The 21,799-nt window shown below is 39.3% G+C and overlaps 2 protein-coding genes and 1 long non-coding RNA gene across 3 annotated transcripts in view; 2 read left to right on the plus strand and 1 right to left on the minus strand.

Annotated features, from left to right (window-relative positions):
• ibtk (inhibitor of Bruton agammaglobulinemia tyrosine kinase) overlaps nucleotides 1-1,641 on the minus strand; it is a 28,543-nt gene extending 26,902 nt beyond the window's left edge. Inside the window, exon 1 of the mRNA XM_061916413.1 lies at nucleotides 1,485-1,641. The gene's annotated coding sequence lies outside the window, so the exon portion shown is untranslated. The remainder of the gene's footprint in view (nucleotides 1-1,484) is intronic.
• Nucleotides 1,642-8,291: 6,650 nt separating this feature from the next.
• LOC133562330 (uncharacterized) lies at nucleotides 8,292-10,318 on the plus strand. Its single transcript, XR_009808882.1, has 2 exons — nucleotides 8,292-8,622; nucleotides 9,926-10,318. It is a non-coding gene; the product is annotated as an uncharacterized LOC133562330 (long non-coding RNA).
• Nucleotides 8,617-10,318, plus strand: tpbgb (trophoblast glycoprotein b). The gene has a single exon (XM_061916415.1). It carries the CDS (start codon nucleotides 8,667-8,669, stop codon nucleotides 9,807-9,809), a length of 1,143 nt encoding a protein of 380 aa, XP_061772399.1. The 5' UTR covers nucleotides 8,617-8,666; the 3' UTR covers nucleotides 9,810-10,318.
• Nucleotides 10,319-21,799: the final 11,481 nt, after the last annotated feature.

Genomic DNA, 21,799 nt, shown 5'->3' on the forward strand with positions numbered 1-21,799 from the left:
ATTTTTTTTTTAAAAAGCTTTTAAAATTATAAAGGACAATGTTTTATCAACTGATTGCAATAATGTAAATTGGTTTTAACTATTAAACGAACGAAAAATATGACTTATTTTACATTTGTGAAAACATTGGACACAGTGTGTTGTCAAGTTTATGAGATGCAATGCAAGTGTAAGCCACTGTGACATATTGTTCTTTTTTTTTATAAATGTCTAATGATAACGTAAATGAGGGATTTTTAATCACTGCTATGCTGAAATTATAACTAATATTGATACTGTTGTTGATAATATTCATTTTTGTTTCACTACTTTTGGTTTGTTCTGTGTCGTGTTTGTGTCTCCTCTCAATTGCTCTGTTTATTGCAGTTCTGAGTGTTGCTGGGTCAGGTTTGGTTTTGGAATTGGATTGCATTGTAATGGTATTGCTGTGTATTGGTTTGTTAGATTAATTTAAAAAAAATAATAATAAAATAAAAAGATTTAAAAAGAAAATAGATGTTTTTAGAAATGATAATCAATTCTGAATTGCAAAACGTATTCGAATCTATTTTTTCCCACATCTCCTAAAAGTGTCTGTGCATGTTGTAAGCAGAATACCAATGGCGCGCATTTTGCAAATTTAATGTCGAATCAAATCAAATGTTTATTGGTTTCATCACTATACAGTGTACATCCACGACAGAACTACTGACTAAACTACTACCACAACTTGGTTTACTATTTATAAGATATAATAATGTAGGGTTACCTGGAACTTGAAATAGGCCACCCAGCCTGAATCCACACTTGGTAGTAGTTTAGTCAGTAGTTTAGTCATGGATGTACTATATATAGTGATGAATTCAATAAACATTTGATTTGATTGGATTTGACATTAAATCTGCAAAATGCACGCCGTTGGTATTGTGCTTACAACATGCATAAGGTATATGTAACACAATTATAAGAAGTTCTGCAATAAGCTTACGACTTGTCCAGGGTGTACCCCGCCTTCCGCCCAATTGTAGCTGAGATAGGCACCAGCACCCCCTGCCCAAAGGGAATAAGCGGCAGACAATGGATGGAATTCTAAGCAGTTCATTTTCATTGCAGGTTGCATCGAAGTTTTTAAACAATGCAATTGGAAATAATAAATTGAGGTGCTTTTGTAACTTAATTCAACTTGCAACCAACACCAAGGTGTGATAGTTGAGGACGTAACCCACAACATTGGCTAACATGATAGCAAGCTAGGTAGCTTTGAAAGTTAGATTTAAGTGCGGCTCCAGAAAAGGCTAACGTCAAACGTTTAATACGTGTACTTTTTTGTTGTATGAACTTATTAAATAAAATGCATGAGTAACCGAGTAATGACTCGTGGAAACGCATTCGTAACCTGCGTTCGGATAATAAAGGTGAGTTAGCATTAGCCGACTGTAGCATTAGCTAGGTTGACAAGCCACATCATCGCCAGCATGCATTATCAAAGATAACTCATTTCTTACCGCTCGCTAGATGAACGAAGAACAGGTCATGATATTAATAGCGTCATCAATATTAATCCACTGTGGCATTGTTGCAAAAATATGTTTAAATATGAAGTATGAATTTGACGGGGTTCCTGCCTCCCCGTTAGGTAAAAAATAAAGCACCAAACAACGACACTTTTGATTGGTGGATGCATGTGCATTCAATGCTCCTATTGGTTGATTTGGTTGGGGGGGGTTGACCTCAGTTCAACGTGATGTAATGCTGCATTTTTTTTTTTTTTGTATTTTTTTTTTTAATGTTTATTTATAAATTTAAACATGTACAAACAGTTGATAAACAATAATCAAAATAAATCCAACAACAGTATAAAACATTACAAAACATTTTTGGGGCGGTATACCGGTTGGTAGAGTGGCCGTGCCAGCAACTTGAGGGTTGCAGGTTCGATTCCCGCTTCCGCCATCCTAGTCACTGCCGTTGTGTCCTTGGGCAAGACACTTTACCCACCTGCTCCCAGTGCCACCCACACTGGTTTGAATGTAACTTAGATATTGGGTTTCACTATGTAAAGCGCTTTGAGTCACTGGAGAAAAGCGCTATATAAATATAGTTCACTTCACAATTCCCAATTAAAAAAAAAACAGTACAAAACATCGCCAGGGGGCTGTAAATTCAAAGTAACAAAAATAGAATACAAATATATATATATATATATATATATATATATATATATATATATATATATATATATAATAGGCTCATTCAGAGTCAGTAATTAACTTAAATTTGGAACACAGCAGCATCGTTTTCACAGCTTTTGTGTTGTTGGAGGTAGAGAGCGTTTGAATGTAAAGTTCAACGTCTTTTTTAAAGGCACAAAAGACAGGTCGGGTATTGAGAAACTTACATTTATTAATATAAAACTTAGCCAATAGAATAATGAGGTTGCAAAGGTAGAATTCATTTTCAATTTTTTGTTCATACAGTGTAAAACCAAAAATCACATCTTTAAAACAAAGCACACACTGGTCATGAATATTGGCCAGGATGAAGCGACAGATGCCCTGCCATAGAGATCGAGTGTTTTCACAAGTCCAAGACAAGTGGTTAACAGTCTCTGGATGCATGTTACAAAAGGTGCAGGTAACATCAATGTCTTTCTTGTATCCAACCATCACAGTCTTTACAGGGTAATAAGGATGAATGATTTTAAAATATATCTCTTTGACTTTGTTGGTAAGTAAATACCTGTTAGGAAGGGACCAGGTTTTGACCCAACAGATGTCATTTGCAACATTATTCCAGAGGGTAATTACGTAGGAGACACAATCATTTTGGAATAAGCTGCAGATTTTTCTGTTATTTTTCTGATCATAGGAAATTTTCCCCACAGGAGTGTCAAGTGGATCATTCACTATTTTTACAGCAGAAAGAGGAGGTGTGTAAGCCCTGTACAACATAATAACACCTGTTGGAATGGCATCAAATACAATGGCAAATTGTTTGGGAGTCACAGGTATCTTAAAATGGTCGAGAAATTCTTGATAATTAAAAATTTGACCTTCCTTATTGAAAAGCTGACTTACTAAAATAATGTTATTGTTGAACCAATTGTTGAGGAAAAGAGATTTCCTTTTGTAACATGTATTTCTAATCTAGTGGATGCTTGGTATAATAAAAAATGATGTGTATTGTAAGGTTGTTTTTTTTACCGCTTGTCGCAGAGGGGTGCTGGAGCCTATCCCAACTGCATACACCCTGGACAAGTCCCACCTCATCTCAGGGCCATATCATTTTAGAATTATTTTTTTTTTTTAAATGTCAAAATGTAAAGTTGCATCTTACTTTGAGGACAAACATATTGCCAGGGCTCATCCATCCCTCCATTTTCTACCGTTTGTCCCTTTAGGGGTCGCAGGGGTACCTGGAGCCTATCCCAGCTGCATACACCCTGGATAATTCGCCACCTCATCTCAGGGCCATATATATAATTGCAGAATATATATATTTTTTTAAATGTCAAAATGTAAAGTGGCATCTTACTTTGAGGACAAACATATTGCCAGGGCCTATTCATCCACCAATTTTCTACTGCCTATCCCTCTCGGGGTTGCAGGGGGTGCTGGAGCCTATTCCAGCTGCATACACCCGAGACAAGTTGCCACCTCATCTCAGGGCCATATTATTGCAGAATTCTTTTTTTTTTTTAATGTCAAAATGGAGCCCTCAGCTGTTTTTAACCTTCCTCTTGTGTTAGCTTTCTGTTACCATCTCTTATGATAACGGGTCGGTTTTGACCCATGTTTTAAATCAGCTGTAAAATACACTAAAAACAATGATCTATCATCCAATTTGTTTCTCATCTCTTGGTTACCTCGTTAGGCTTCCTTATCCTTGAAAATGTTGGTTTTAATATTTTTGGTTTGGGCCATTGGGCCTTTTTTTGTCAGTATACACCTCGATTTCAATTTTTAAAAATGGTAAAACGGACCTCAAGAGAATCATATACATAAAAAAAGGTTGTTGTGTTACCTAACTATTACTAAGGGGTATTAGAACACATCTCTTAAATAAATGTGTTTTATTTATTTTTTCATTTTAAGAATTTTAACTATAGTAACATCTATGGTGTTACGGGTCAATTTCGACCCATACATATTTACTTCAAGAAAAAGGCTAAAAAGTATTTTTTTCAGCAACAGAAATCCAACATCAAACAAACAACAACCAATCAAGCAAATGAAATCAAGAGAAATAGATTACTAGTTCCAAAACTAATAAAAAAAACTAAATCAGAGTGGCAAAAAGTGACACTTTTAGTGTCCGTCTTTTGTTTGTTTTTGTACTGGATAACAAGGTAAAATGAGAATCCACTAAAGCTCACATGATTGGGAGAGGAGCTGGCTGTCAGTGTGTTCAGTTTTGGCTCTTATCATTGCTTTATCATCTTATTTTTATAACTGGGTCAAAACCGACCCTAACAACACCAAGGGCATAATTTCTACCAGAGCATTTTATAATTTAGTGAAAAAAATTAAAATGTTTAATTTTGTTGACAAAGAGGTTCCTGACAAAGTCAAAAAGCTTTGATGCAAAAAACTAAATGTATGTGGTGTTTTTATGCATTTAAAAACTAAAACGGGTCGGTGCCGACCCTAACACAAGACGAAGGTTAAGGACTGCCTGCAAAAAACTAAGTTACATCTCTTGGACTCAAGTGTTGTTAAGATTCTGCTGCAAAAATGTGAATTTCTCACAAGTTTTTTGAAGTAAACCCATGGTCCACCAGTTGAATAGCCCAAATCATGAAAAGGAGAGGACCTGAAGTGGAACCTTAAGGAACATCACAATTATAACTAAATAATTTGAACAAATGACTACTGCATGCATCTGAGGTAAACAAGTTACATCAACACCTTACTTACATAAATTACTCGGTTGGTAGAGTGGCCGTGCCAGCAATTTGAGGGTTGCAGGTTCGATTCCCGCTTCCGCCAACCTAGTCACTGCCGTTGTGTCCTTGGGCAAGACACTTTACCCACGTGCTCCCAGTGCCACCCACACTGGTTTAAATGTAACTTAGATATTAGGTGTCACTATGTAAAGCGCTTTGAGTCATTAGAGAAAAGCGCTATATAAATATAATTCACTTCACTTCACTTTGCAGGGAACAAAAAATGTATTTGCCAAAAAGGAGAGGACTTAAAGGGGTGCTTTGAGGAACGCCTCAGTTATGTAAATCACCAGTTTGGGCCCCAGTTTTTTTTGTTTGCTAGCAAGGTTAACATAGCAATGCAAGGATCTGCTATTGTGTTTACAGTGGTCCAAGTACAACAGGAGAACTCGGGTGTTTTTAGGAAGTTGCTGCAAGTTTTTAACTGAACTATGGTGTCATTCCTGGACCATATTTGGCCCTTGGACCCACAGTTGAGTAACATTGCCCTATTAAAAAAAAAGCAATCTTTCAAATAGGCCTCCATTTATTAATTTGTCAACTAGCAAGTTAATAAGCCCTGCACTAAATAATTCAATAACATATGGTTTTAAAACCCTGTCTATGGTAATGATTTATATGGTTTGCACATGTTTAACAAGTTATATCGAGGATTATCACGTCTTTTTCTTGCACAATACAACATGTACGGAAAGCAGGAGAAAGAAGCACAGCTCATTTACCCTTTCTCCTTTTATTACTAAATGCAAAAATAAATAATAGAGTAAACAGATGACAGAAATATTATTGAATATAAGTACAGGAATATGCGGTGACATATTAAATAATCTGTATCTGAAATTTTATGTTTGCTGTTTTTTTTTTTATGTAAACAATAGAAGGATATGCTATCCTGTATATATGTTTGAGTGGTACTAAGAGTTGTAGATAATTGCTTGTAGCCTTCATCCAGGTTCCATGGACATACTCAGATGATTGTTATGTTGACCCTGCAGGCTAAGAATAGGAGAGCAGGGGGTCTTCTAATTGGGACATATTGATGAGCACACCCTTACATCATCAAAACGAAAATGCAAACTCCTTTGTCGGTTATGGTGTTAAAAGTATACATCCCAATTTTACTGATAACTCTAGTGACTCAAATTTGCAGATTTACCCCAGATTTTCGTATTGACAAAAGATATTTAGGTCAGCATCAAAATGCCATTTATTTTTTAATGTTATGAAACTCTTATTTAAAAAACAAACAAAAAAAAAACAGGTTGTTGATTGATGTCAATATCAGCAATCATTGGTAGCAATAAGAACTATTAGAGGGGGGCCAAGCAATCGACACAGGGGTGATAGACATTACACATTAGACACATTTTATTGATCCACAAGGGAAAATGTCCCATACAGTAGCTCGGTAACATAGTGTGGAAAGGATAAGGATGGAAAGGATAATGCACACAAGCGCACAAAAACAGGGTGAAAACAAAAGGTATAAAGTAGACTAAAAATGTACAATATAAAATATAACATATATGTAATATTTACATATTATATATACAGTACATAATATATACTGACAAATTATATTTTTATACAATACATACAATATATAACAAATCCCAATTACCATGTACAATATTACAGTATATGTAACACCAAAAAAAAAAAAGGACCGAATAAAATAGAGAGTAGATCCAGCAGAAAATTTACATGATTAAAAAAAAAGAGAGGTCGCTAACATAGATACTAGTTTGATGATGTTTCTATATCTCTGACTGTTTTCTTTTATGTTTACTTTTCAAAAATGTGTGTGTGGTTTGGTTGGCAGAGGGGTTAGTGCGTCTGCCTCACAATACGAAGGTCCTGCAGTCCTGGGTTCAATCCCAGGCTCGGGATCTTTCTGTGTGGATTTTGCATGTTCTCCCCGTGACTGCGTGGGTTCCCTCCGGGTACTCCGGCTTCCTCCCACTTCCAAAGACATGCACCTGGGGATAGGTTGATTGGAAACACTAAATTGGGCCTGGTGTGTGAATGTGAGTGTGAATGTTGTCTGTCTATCTGTGTTGGCCCTGCAATGAGGTGGTGACTTGTCCAAGGTGTACACTGCCTTCCGCCCGATTGTAGCTGGGATAGGCGCCAGCGCCCCCCGCGACCCCGAAAGGGAATAAGCGGTAGAAAATGGATGGATGGATTATGCATTAATAAGTACTTAATAATGACTAGTTAAGAGCCGATATGTTATTAATTTGCATGTTAATTAGTAACTAATTATTGGTGAATATGTTCCCCATACTAAAGTGTTACCATGTTTTTTTTTTTACTGGTGCACAAAATGAACCGTGCATGAACATCACCTTGTTCAAAGAAAAAAACAAACACAGTGCATAAACTCACAACAAATTACACACCTGCAGATCAGTGTGACTTCTGCTTTTGCCGTATCCGTAATAGGCCGATAGGGAGAAGTTTTTATTTACACGGTGAATCGGGTGTGTTTTGACCTCCGCCGAACCCCTGAGGCCGACTCACCGAACCCCTAGGGTTCGATCGAACCCAGGTTAAGAACCACTGCCTTAGTATCAAATTAAGAACGAAACATATTATATTAATATTAACAGCTCTAATAATGATGTTATCATATAGTAGTTTTTGTATAGACACTGGCTGAATGACTGAAGTTACATAGGTATTATATTATTATTTTAAATGTCTCAATTGGGTATGCTAAATTATTCCTGACTTTGTAGTAACAGAACTCCTTCAGAGGTCTCAAACCCTACTAGGCTACTAGTCAGCACTATTATAACTTAAAGGGGATTTTTACAGTTACATTAAATGATTTGGATGAATATTTTTTATAGTCAAATTAGTCTTAAAAAGCCATACCAATGTCATAGTTCATGATACCATGGACAAAACTATGAGAACATATATAAAAAAGGAGTTAAATGGAGGAGTCTTGCTCTCCCCCTTTAGAGGTGTATAATGGTATGGTCCAGGCTGAGTAGTGCTGCTTTGTTTAGACGTCGCGTTGCCAGACGTACGATTGTACAATAATATTACCCTCGGTTTGATGCATAAGCAATCATTTCGAAAAAATATAATTTAACAGCTCTAATACATTGATGGTAGCAAAGAATGTATTACACCCTGTACTGTTTTGGAATATTTAACTTGACTCGTTGAAGCCAGGTGAGGGCACTGTTCTGCCAGTTAAGATTATTACATTAGTTTATTCAAACTAGTACTTTACTATATACTGTTTTTAGTATTTTTTTTTACTGTAGCAAATATTCCTGAGACACTTTAAACTCAGTTATATAGGACCAGTTTCCGTCAAATACGATCATTTGATCGATATCGTGTCTTTACCCATTTGGCAACCACGTTGGTTCCCTCTACTCGCTTTCCCAGCAGGTTGCCGAGCTGCGGACTTCCAAACGACACTTGGCTGTGACGAGGTGATAGTGTCGTACGCGTCGTTACTTTTGTCGAGTTTGATTTGGAATGTGTTTTTCGTAGTGTTTTGTAGCACGTTAACGTTCAGAGGGACGGGGGGTTAAAAAAAAAACAACAACACGGAAAATAAGTTTGTGTGTATTGCCACCTAAGCTTTCCCGCCCTTATGGAGGAAAGGAAGACTTCAGTGAAGATGGTTTGGGGATAGATTTATGGCGTTCGACTTGGACCTGGAACGGATTAAGGTGAGAAAAAAATTGACAAGGGGGCAACTTTAAGGCACAGGCAGATGGTAAAAGCCATTAAGAGCGCATCGCGCTTGTGTCAAGGTGAAGGAATGAATGCACAGATGTCTTCTGGGATCATGCACTTACTTTTCCTGTTGGCTGTCATCTTGTCCTGCCAAGGCTGTCCAGAAAAATGCACTTGCTCCTTTCAAACGGTTCAATGCCAAAACCAGGACTTGGACGTGATTCCACATCCCATACCTGTCAATACCACATTTCTGTGGATCACTGGAAACAACATTTCCAACATCAACCAGGACTCTTTTCCCGCTCGCTTGGAATTACTAACAGATCTTTACCTCAACGGCAATGACCTGGAGGCCGTGGAGGAAATGGTGTTTCAGAACTTGCCAAACCTGGAGCGCCTGGACCTGAGCAATAATAAAATCCAAACTTTCAGTGAAAACGCGTTTCCGGGTGAGACTAAATTACAAGTTTTGAACCTTAGTAGATCTTTTCACAATCGTTCCTCTGTGAGCGAGGTCCTGAGCATCATACAGAGCGGGAACCTCCTCCAGCTCACCGTCTTGGACCTGTCCGACAACGACGTTGTGCTTCTTCCAGAAGGTACCTTCACAGGCCTGTCGAATTTAATCAACCTCAACCTGCGGAACAGCTCCGTCATCTCCATCTCGAGTGGGATCCTGAAGGTGCCCCCGCTGCGTGACCTCGACCTGAGGGACAACAGTCTCAGGAATCTTCCCGGCAACACGCTGACTGAGCTCAACTTCAAGTCAGACCTTCACGTTCGCTTAGCGGGGAACCCATGGCGCTGCGATTGTTTAATCGAGGACATGCTGGTGTGGCTGAAGAACTCTACACAAGTCACCGACACAAAGAGCCTGACATGTGCGGACCCCGTGCGACTGAGCCGCCGGCCGCTGGTGCAGGTGCAGACATCCCAGCTTAAGTGTTCGGGCAACATGGAGGGCGTGCTGGAGACCTCGTACGTCTTCCTGGGCTTGGTGCTGGCACTGATTGGCGTCATATTCCTGCTGGTGCTCTACTTGAACCGGAAAGGCATCAAGCGGTGGATGTACAACATCAGGGATGCTTGTAGGGACCACATGGAGGGATATCATTACAGGTATGAGATCAACTCTGACCCACGTTTGGCCAACCTGAGCATTAATTCAGACGTGTGAGCGAGGACACAGTACTATGCGGAACATTGATATGACTTTACACTATGAAAAGTTGCATGACAGTCTTCCTGCCCTCCTGGTTCCCAATTAACCCTTTCATCACCTCTCCTTCTCAGCTGCATGTGGTGTACCTGGTGAATTTGCTCCCATGTGCATGATCATTGCATGGACAATCAATCATTATGACTGCTTGAAAAGAGTGCGATGCTCCACTGTTACCCAAAGGACAAAAATATGGAGAGCATTGACTTTTATGAAAGACATGAGAAGAATATCTGGGTAATAATAATCCACGTACTGCTGATGAATGCATTCTTCTACTTAAGCCTCTGCTGAACAGAAATGCTGTATAGCCTGTATGTGATTTTTTTTAATAAGTGAACTTGTGATAAGTACCCCGATTTATTTGTATGATTATAGTGCACATTGCATACTTTTTGGATTTATTAGACGGGTCTGTTTCCTTGTGAATATGTTCCGCTAAATAAAAAGCATCTGAATTGCTTGTATCTGCCTTAACTGAGAGTCGTTTATCAAAGGACTGAGTCACGGTCATAAAAAACTTTACCAAAAAAAGTCTGGTTTTGAATACATGTACCATTACACCATGGGGCATACCACCAAATTCTGGGCCCGGGACCCACCCTAAACCGAACGTCACCGCCACATGTTTAGTATTGCTTGAATTTGGTTGAAACCAGCTTTTTAAAACTGATAATAAGACCTTAATTGGGTTTTTGACTTTAAAAGTTGGGATCAACATGTCTGGAACATATCTAAATAAATCCCCCAAAACTATTAGTTTTAGTTTAAAGAAATATCAAAAAAAAATGCCAACAAATGTAATATATAGTGGCCAGAATATGAATTTGAATAATCATTTAATCTATCATTATTAAGTTAAATATGATTATAAATCTGTCAAGTTTCTCTTTATGTCAGAGTGTAAAGTATACATCAGTGGTTTTAAACCAATCAGAATAATACATCATCATTATTGGTGCATCTCATGGGGGTTAAACCCCCCTGTTTTTAAAAACTAGTGACGCCTCTGTGTGTAACTTCAATCAAGGGTTCTTGAATGCACCACAGTTTTGTGCAATGAGATGCAAAAGTGAAACTATGCTGTCACAGCTAAATTCCTTGTATCTTTTTTACCTTTCTTCAATCCTTGTTCCAGAATGGTGCGTGATAATGTGTCAATGTGAACTTTGATGATGTTTATGTTGAGTGAAGACTTTGAAGTTAGGTTTGCCGGCGCTCGCAATTCAGGTGAAACAAACCATTTAACGTTTTAGATTAGTGGGTGTAGGTATAGTCTTAGACATTCTTAATTTGATTCAAGCAACCTTATTATTATTCAGTAATAAGGTTATCTTATCTTAATATTTAATCTTGATATAAATGACAAAAAACAGTTCTACATGCATAGTTTACCATGACTATTTGTTTTTAAAAACATGGTTCATTTGATCGGGAACATTAGCTAGCCATAGTAACTTTATGGGGTCAGGAGGCACTTTTTATAAGAGCTTCATTGCAAAAATTTACATAGTTACAAGTTTGAGGGTTACACATAATACAATATGCAATGGCGGTTTTAGATATAGGCTACCTGTGCAATTCCCCCGTGCAACATTGCAAGGATGGCGGCGGAAATAAAAATATATATATATATATTTGTGTGCAACACTCATCAGAAGGGGGATCTCGCCCAGGGTGCCCATTTAAGCTAGAACAATCACTAACCGTGATGACTAACAATGTCTCATCCCAACATCTAAAAGTGGTATTATCATAAAATATGCATTGATTGTTTTTATTTTGTTACATACTGCAGTGGGCGACTTGATGAATCAAGCTGTATTTGGGCGGCATTTACTCTTCATTGCAGTGTAAATGTTACATACATAGCATTAACAGGACATCATACAACACTATTCCACTATTTATTGTCCTATCGGTTTAAAAAAAATATTGCACTAATAGGCTTTATTAAGGATTGTTGTTGTATTAACAAGGAAATAGTGTGTGCTGCATAAAAATATGTTTGTTCACAGGATGCTGAGTTGGGCACCTAGTATACGTACATTTTGTTCTGGAAATAAAGTAAGAATAAGAAAGTCAAACAGAGGACATGAGTTGAGCGATTCGCAGTCGGAGAAAAAAAAAAAACGCGGCCAACATTTATCTCCTGTCCAATTTGCTTTCCTGGTGTGAATCTGATAAAAATCCAAGTCTCCACTGTGAATCTCCCCAAAAATAATTTCTTTGAGCTGCAGCCAGTGGGCAGGTTTCAAACCCAGAAGCGTTCTCGCATTCAGCTGTATGAATTTCAATATACTCCGGTGGTCGATCCCGCTGCATAATAACAAAAAAGATCTAAACGGTTTCATGGCACATGCAAATGAAGGCAAACTGCTCCCAACATTCTCGCGAGGCACAGAGAGGTATTATGGAAATGAGCTCATGCAGCTTTGCTGTTTTTTTGTTTTTTTTAAACCAGAAAAAGTCTGTATCCTTTCATTTGGTATTCCCACTATTGCCAGAAATGATACTTCTAATGAGATACAGTGCACCGACTGAGAGTTTTTAGATAAAAGCTGTTTCTCGGACCTGTGTGGAGTTGGCCCCTCTGTTGAAACAGTCTCATTTGCTTGTGCTGATTCGTGCAGTTGAAATGGTTGTTTGTGCTGTTTTCGTTTCCGAGTTCCATCCCATCCATTTTCTACCGTGTGTCCCTTTCGGGGTCGTAGGGGGTGCTGGTGCTCTCAGCTGCATTCGAGTGGAAGGCAGCGTACACCCTGAACAAGTCGCCACCTCCTCGCAGTGGATCCTACAGTATTTAACTTGCCTGTTGGGATCTGTTTTGGTATTCAGAATCCCCATATGTCCCGAAAATTTGAATTCAACCATGGAGGCAAGGTGGATATATTAATAAAACAACCTTGCATTTATTAAAATGTGTTATTTTAGGATTTGTTTTTGTTTCAGATCTGTTTGACGGGTTACTTTTAAGGGGTCATAATATATTTTTATTTCTACATTTAAAACACTTCCTTGTGATCAGTAGAAGCATTTAAGTCTCACCTTAAAACTCATTTGTATACTCTAGCCTTTAAATAGACTCCCTTTTTAGACCAGTTGATCTGCCATTTCTTTTCTTTTTCTTCTATGTCCCACTCTTCCTTGTGGAGGGGGTCCGGTCCGATCCGGTGGCCATGTACTGCTTGCCTGTGTATTGGCTGGTGACATATCTGCGCTGCTGATCCGCCTCCACTTGGGATGGTTTCCTGCTGGCTCCGCTGTGAACGGGACTCTCGCTGCTGTGTTGGATCCGCTTTGGACTGGACTCTCGCGACTGTGCTGGATCCATTATGGATTGAACTTTCACAGTATCATGTTAGACCCGCTCGACTTCCATTGCTTTCCTCCTCTCCAAGGTTCTCATAGTCATCATTGTCACCGACGTCCCACTGGGTCATTATTGTCACCGATGTCCCACTGGGTGTGAGTTTTCCTTGCCCTTATGTGGGCCTACCGAGGATGCCGTTGTGGTTTGTGCAGCCCTTTCAGGCACTAGTGATTTAGGGCTATATAAGTAAACATTGATTGATTGATTGTGGTGTACAAAACATGTAACGGTGGTTCTTTGGTTGTTTCACTTGTATTAGTTTGCGCTACATGGCTGGTTTGAAGATTATTTTATAGGTCAATAAAAAGTCACCCTGCTCTCCAAATTAAGTCCAAATCAAGCCGAAATAGTCCCGTTTGTTAGTGCTTGTTTGTGGCTAATTGCTATGCTTCACTGCAAGTTGCAAGCAAAAATCTGAGTTACATGGGAAGGAACGAAGTGAAAGAAGGGAATCGTTAACAAACATTTTGAGTGTATCATTGCTAGTCTGCACCACACGGAAGCAAAATAAGTCGATAAGCCAAGGATATTAAAATAATATCCAAACGGCAGACATTTATCCCCACCTCCAAAGACATGCACCTGGGGATAGGTTGATTGGCAACACTAAATTGGCCCTAGTGTGTGAATGTGAGTGTGAATGTTGTCTGTCTGTCTGTGTTGGCCCTGCGATGAGGTGGCGACTTGTCCAGGGTGTACCCCGCCTTCCGCCCGATTGTAGCTGAGATAGGCGCCAGCGCCCCCCGCGACCCCAAAAGGGAATAAGCGGTAGAAAATAGATGGATGGATGGACATTTATCCATTAAAATATTGAAAAGCTGCTGCTGGGGTGTTTGACTCAAACTCAGCGAGGAGGGGATATATTTATAGTCAATTTCAAGGTAAATAATGTACATTATTACTAAATTATTTCATAAAACTGCAGTAGTTGTCTGTAGTACATTCAACTGTATTATTTGTACACAATGATTATCATATCAAAGTTAGTATGTCTTTTAAAAAGGCATGTTGCATGTTTAAATGTTGGTGTTTTGTGTGGGCCAAGCACCGATTAAATCGATGTCAATTCATTTGAAAGGACGACGTTGATTTGAGATACAAGTGTTTTGAGTTAAGCTTGCAAGTTGAGGTACGACTGTACTTTTCCTGTCAATACTCGTCCACAGACCCCCCTCACTCTCGTCTGTCAGGCTTGTATCATTGCTGCTGCTTACCAGCTCTCTGCACTGTCAATTTGTTATTGCACCTTCTCTTCCCGGAAACCTCTCGGGAGACATTTGTTTAAGAAACAGCAGAGAGAGTCGGTCTTGGGGGGTTGTGCCTGGCGCCGACTCACCGAACAGCTGCGACTCTAAAGGTAAATTACATCCGTCTCAAAGTTGAGTAAGAACTATTTGCAATAATTTTTTTGCTGGTTATTTTGAAACAGATGTCCTCCCTTCACACTCAATTCCCCATAGTGAGGCCTCCCTGGCGCTGTGTCCCAGGAGCAACGTACGTACATACAGGTGATTACAATGTTTCCACAGAGACCCACAGTAAGTAGTCCTCCACACACTCTCAATATTGAGCTGGGATTTTCCCCCCCACAAACCTCACCACGCCTCAAGCAATGCTTGGCAGCGCATTGTAATTGCAGTGGGGGGGTAAATATGGAGGTGGAAGAATAAAACAGACGAGCGCTGTCTGCTGCATAATCCCAGTCGACGCTGACACGGGTCCACTAAGTGGCCCTTTTGTGCTTGTTAACTGCAGTCTCCGAGCACCTTCCACATTGAAATAGCCAGTCATTGACTTGTGATGTCAGTGCCGGTCCTGGGCAAGTCCCTGGCCTCTGTCAGCTGTCAGAATGGCTGCCTTACGCTCATTTCCAGACCTTAACTGATGCTTGTTTTTGCCACTAAGTATAGGATTTGTTGCAGAGCTGCAGCCTGGGGATCAATGAAGTCAACATGGTATTGCCAATTTGATTAAGGCTGCAATAGAAGGCTAGCATATGTGTAATATTTATTTGTTTGAATTCAGAGTCTTTTAGTGTTCTGAGTATTAATTCTGACTCTTTGAACAGCTTTTGAAGTCATTTCATGTATCAGTGCTTCCAGTTTAGTACTGTGTGCATTAGGGATGAACGATATGGCCTAAAATCTACTTTGTGATACATATTGTAGCCTATATATACACACATATATGTGTGTGTGTGTGTGTGTGTGTGTGAGTGTGTGTGTGTGTGAGTGTGTGTGTGTGTGTGTGTGTGTGTGTTTGTGTGTGTGTGTGTGTGTGTGTGTGTGTGTGTGTGTGTGTGTGTGTGTGTGTGTGTGTGTATATATATATTAGGGGTGTGGGAAAAAATCGATTCGAATACGTTGTGCGATTCAGAATCGATTGTCATTTTTAAAAAATCGATTAAACATTTTTTTTTTTTTATCAATCCAACAAACCACTACACAGCAATACCATAACAATGCAATCCAATTCCAAAACCAAACCTGACCCAGCAACACTCAGAACTGCAATAAACAGAGCAATTGAGAGAAGACACAAACACGACACAGAACAAACCAAAAGTAGTGAAACAAAAATGAATATTATCAACAACAGTATCAATATTAGTTATAATTTCCGCAAAGCAGTGATTAAAATCCCTCATTGACATCATCATTAGACATTTATAAAAATGATAAAAAAGAACAATAGTGTCACAGTGGCTTACACTTGCATCGCATCTCATAAGCTGGACAACACACTGTGTCCAATATTTTCACAAAGATAAAATAAGTCATATTTTTGGTTCGTTTAATAGTTAAAACAAATTTACATTATTGCAATCAGTTGATAAAACATTGTCCTTTACAATTATAAAAGCTTTTTTTTTTAAATCTACTACTCTGCTTGCATGTCAGCAGACTGGGGTAGATCCTGCTGAAATCCTATGTATTGAATGAATACAGAATCGTTTTGAATCGGAAAAATATCATTTTTTGAATTGAGAATCGAATCGAATCAAAAATCTATACATTATCGAATCGTGACCCCAAGAATCGATATTGAATCGAATTGTGGGACACCCAAAGATCCACAGCCCTAATATATATATATATATATATATATGTATGTGTGTGTGTGTGTGTATATGTGTATACACATATAAACATATTTACTGTATGTGTTTATATATATACATATATATATATTAGGGTGTGTGAGTGTGAATGTTGTCGGTCTGTGCCAACTTGACCAGGGTGTACCCCACCTTCCACCCGATTGTAGCTGAGATAGGCACCAGCGCCCCCCAAGACCCCAAAGTGAATAAGCGGTAGGAAATGGATGGATGGAGGGTGTAACGGTACAGGTATTTTATCGAACCGTTTCGGTACGGGGTTTCTGGTTCGGTGCAGAGGTGTTCCGAACGACTTCCCACACGGACATATTAAGTAGTGTCCTGCACGTTGTGTAAACAATACTCAAAATGCCGGACATGTGAGGCATTTAAGATACTCCGCCCTGACAGCTCCGCAAAAGAGGACATGTCTGGTGAAAAGAGGACGTATGGTCAGTCTATGACCTACCATGCTAGCAACGACCGGGCTTGTTCCTGACCACACGTCCTCCTCTCACCGGACCTAAAAACCCCCACCCGCGGGGCCGCCGGGGTGGAGCCCCCCAAACACCCCAAATGTCCGGCACCTCGAGTTACGGTTGCGTTTTTTTTCAATGTACGTTCAGTGTTAAGAAAGTTAAAAACAAAACAAATTGCGCGCGCAGCAGAATTCGTGAGGGAAGGGGAGAGACAGAGAGAGCGCATGCTTCTGCTTTTCATCCATAGATTTTTCAGATTTAATTTTTGTGTCAAAAGTGTGCCCTGGAGGCCATTTGCAGCCCACAGCTAATGTTTTAAAGGCCCACGGCACATTCTAAAAATATTATTAAATTAAACAAACACATAACAAAAGTGAAATAAAAAAGCTTAAAGGTTAAATCTAATTTAGAAAAACTTGCCATGTAGACTAATAAAACAAAATTGTTTTTTTTTCTTTCAAACTGTCATTGCTCAAAACATAAACATATGTAGAGTATACGGTATGTAGTATATGTAGAATATATGTATATCATTTATATATTATATATATAATGTATTATATATATATATATATATATATATATATATATATATATATATATATATATATATATATATTATTTATTATTATTCTTGTCTATTGTGAGCAACCTGTGGTGCTGAATTTCCCCCAGGGATCAATAAAGTACTTTCTATTCCATTCTATTATATAATATTCTATAGTATTGAATCAAAATCAATGTTATTATGATTTATTGACCTATCCAAGGTTCTCATTTCTTCACTTCAAATATTCCACTAAGAAAAATATTTTTGGTGGAAGATTTTGCAAATTTGGTAAATAAATAACCAAAAAATTTATATTTTGTTGTTTTCTTACTGTACCAAAAATGAACTGAACCGTGACCTCCAAACCGAGGTACGTATCGAACCCAAACGTTTGTGTACCGTAACACCCCTAATATATATATATATATATATATATATATATATATGTATGCATGCAAATTAATGCGTTAATTACGAGTTAACTCATCAATCTATTAATGCCGACAATTATTTTACCGCACATTTGCGTATGTTGTTTACATGCTTTTATTTTGTTAACGCCTTTTCTTAACAAGATGGCGTCGCCCGGATTGGCTTCGGCGTCGAGGGGCTCTTGGTAAAGATGGAACATTTGGCAAAAATATCGGACAATTCTGCAAATTTCATGGCTGGCTTGCAGCGTGGTCACTCCGGGATCACTTACGACCGCCAGACAATTCTGGATGTGGATAGATCGGACCGTTTTGGACTGAATGACGCGTGCTTGCTAGACCGGCTAGCTAGCATGGGAATACTTTGCCGGCTACATCCAGCGGCCTGTGAAGCAGCAGACTATATGTGTTGTCTTTCTATTTATGAATAATGCAGACGAGGAGTGTTAGCTGAGTTCTTAACGTTTGCTTTCGGAGCGTGCATATCACAACGTACAAGATGCCGTCATCTATACCTGGCTACCGCGCATGTTCGTCACTCCTGTTGCATGCTGGGTAGGGTAGTTCTTTTTTTCCCTGGCTCATAACATCACAATATAGTACCATGTATATGCGTTCAGTTTATCAAAGCACCAAGCAAACAATCGGAAAATTCCCATCATATCAATTCCTAGATATGGTCATAATTATTTTAAGTGCACTACGCAGAATAAACACATTATTAATATTGCTAGTAAGGATAATTTGATCAAAAATTCCCTAAAACAGCCCACTACCTATCATATAGGTTTTTTTAAACATAAGATCCCTCATAAAAAAAATGTTTCTGCTGTTACCTCAGAAATTGCCTGTTCAGATGTTATGATTGTGGCTCAGAGATTTGTATGTAGATTATATTTATTTTCCATAACAAACAGGATAACTTAAATACCCTGGCAGTGGCAATAAGCTTAAATGTTTGTATTTACATTTTTTGAGTTGATTTTCATAAAATATGGTATTTAACTGCTACTGTTTAACAAGGACTGATTTAAATTGTGTTTGCACAACAAATGTTTTGGCGCTTTTGTTCATGTGGGAGAATATTCCACTAAAGGTGCACAACACACTACTTTTGAATTCATTATTGGGCTTTACATATACAATGCAGTTAATCGCGATTAATCTGAGAAATAGTGCGATTAACTTCGATTAAAATGTTTAATCGTTGCCCAGCCAGGTTTTCATGCACTTGTAAAGAACATAATGTCATGGCTGTCTTGAGTTTCCAATAATTTCTACAACTCTTATTTTTTTGTGATAGAGTAGTTTGAGCACATACTTGTTGTTCACAAAAAAAAAAGTTTGGTTCTTTTATGAATTTATTATAGGTCTCCTAAACATGTGACCAAATCTGCTGGGTCAAAAGTAAACATACAGCCATGTTGATATTTGGTTACATGTCCTTTGGCAAGTTTCACAGCAATAAGGCGCTTTTGGTAGCTATCCACAAGCTTCTGGTTTAATTTTTGACCACTCCTCTTCACAAAATTGGTGCAGTTCAGCTAAATTTGTTGGTTTTCTGAAATGGACTTGTTTCTTCAGCTTTGGGAAGGCCATTCGAAAACCTTAATTCTAGCCTGATTTAGTCATTCCTATACCACTTTTGACGTGTGTTTGGGGTCGCAGCAAATCAGGCCCAGATCATAATACTACCACCACCATGCTTGACGGTAGGGTAGGATGGGTGTTCCTGGGATTGAAGGCCTCACCTTTCCTCCTCCAACCATATGGATGGGTATTGTGGCCAAGAAGAAACAAGTCCATGTCAGAAAACCAACAACATTTAGTTGAACTGCGCCAATTTTGTCAAGAGGAGTAGTCAAAAATTCAACCAAAAGCTTGCCAGAAGCTTGTGGATGGCTACCAAAAGCACCTTATTGCAGTGAAACTTACCAAGGGATATGCAACCAAATATCAACATTGGTGTATGTATACTTTTGACCCAGCAGATTTGGTCACATTTTCAGTAGACCCATAATAAAAATTCATAGGAGAACCAAACTTCATGAATGTTTTTTGTGACAAACAAGTATGTGCTCCAATCACTCTATCGCAAAAAAATAAGAGTTGTAGAAATGATTGGAAACTCAACACAGCCATGACATTATGTTCTTCACAAGTGTAGGTAAACTTTTGATCGCGGACAATTTGACAGATTTAAAACCATATTCAAGGGAATAGTGGCAGGTTATATGAATATTTAAAATCTCATTATGGCCACTTCATATTAAATTTATTGGCACCAAAAAATTATGTAAAAAAAAAAAATAATGAAGGGGGTTTATCTACACACATTGTAGTAGCAATCATATCTTTAAAAAGTCCAAAAGTTATTTAAGGTGTTTACATGTTTTAAAAATCTGGTTACAACCAAATCCATGAAAAATTATTTTTTAGTGCATGTAAACATACGGGCAGCACGGTGGGGAGGGGTTAGTGCGTCTGCCTCACAATACAAAAGTCATGAGTTCAATCTTCGATCTTTCTGTGAGGAGTTTGCATGTTCTCCCCGTGACTGCGTGGGTTCCCTCCGGGTACTCCGGCTTCCTCCCACCTCCAAAGACACGCACCTGGGGATAGGCTGATTGGCAACACTAAATTGGCCCTAATGTCTGAACGGGAGTGTGAATGTTGTCTGTCTATCTGTGTTGGCCCTGCGATGAGGTGGCGACTTGTCCAGGGTGTACCCCGCCTTCTGCCAAATTGAAGCTGAGATCAGGGTTGCGGGGGGCGCTGGAGCCATAGGGAATAAGCGGTAGGAAATGGATGGATGGATGTGAACATACCAAGTGTGTGTGTATAGGGGCTGCGATGTTGGGTCTAGGCTGGGATGGGGGGGTCCTCTAGGAGGCTTGTGTATGGGGGCCCTACGCCCCTGCCCCTGGATCGCAAATGAAGACAATCACACCATATTATTCTTACTAGAAATATTTATTCATACACATATTTTGTGATACAACTGTTCTGCATCAAATATAAAACACATAGTGGAAACATCTCCTCTCTGAGCTGCCACCTTTTCGTGATAGAGGAGTTTGCGTGTCCCAATGATCCTAGGAGCTATGAAGTCCGGGGGCTTCTATGCCCTCTGTTAGGGTCTCCCAAAACAAACAGGTCCTATGTGAGGGATCAGACATGACCGAAGTTATGACCGAAAGGACAAGATCACGGGTACAGGCGGCTGAAATGAGTTTCCTCCGCCGGTTTGCGGGGATCTCCCTTAGAGATAGGGTGAGAAGCTCTGCCATCCGGGAGGAACTCAAAGTAAAGCCGCTGCTCCTCTACGTTCAGGCATCTGGTCAGGATGCCACCCGAACACCTCCCTAGGGAGGTGTTGAGAGTACATTCGACAGGTAGGAGGCCAAGGGGAAGACCCAGGACACAATGGGAAGACTATGTCTCCCGGCTGGCCTGGTAACGCCTCGGGATCCCCCGGGAAGAGCTAGACGAAGTGGCTGCGGAGAGGGAAGTTTGGGCTTCCCTGCTTAGGCTGCTGCCCCCGCGACCCGACCTCGGATAAGCGGAAGAAGTTGGATGGATGGATGGATTGATAGTGGAAACATGATGAATAATCTCAAATAACAGGGTTGTAAAATCAAGGTACAAAATGAAGTTTTCCCACATACAAGTAAGAGATACCTTAATGAAACTACGTTGCATGAGACTGACCTAATTCTATGTTGTGAATAAATCACCTGACATTCTAAACCAGGGGGGTCAAACGTACGGCCCGCGGGCCGGATCAGGCCCCCCGGACAGCTTTTATCCGGCCCGCGTGATGGGTTTGCCAAGTATTAAAATGTGCCGCTTTTTTTTTTTTTTATGAAAGAAACTGCTGTTCTAAACGTTTCCACTTGATGTCACAACAGCAATTCTGTTAGGACTAGAAAGAGGTACAAAGTAAAGCTTTGTTGCAGCTCCTCGTCCTCGACCCAAATTAAACTTAAAACCTGCCGTTTTATGTCTCCCATACTCC

The sequence above is a fragment of the Nerophis ophidion genome, linkage group LG11 (assembly GCF_033978795.1).
Source record: "Nerophis ophidion isolate RoL-2023_Sa linkage group LG11, RoL_Noph_v1.0, whole genome shotgun sequence".
In the NCBI taxonomy this organism is placed as follows: Eukaryota; Metazoa; Chordata; class Actinopteri; order Syngnathiformes; family Syngnathidae; genus Nerophis; species Nerophis ophidion.

What these genes read in the sequence shown, in the direction of transcription:
- tpbgb (XM_061916415.1), top strand. Translation starts at nt 8,667, where the DNA reads ATGGTAAAAGCCATTAAGAGCGCATCGCGCTTGTGTCAAGGTGAAGGA.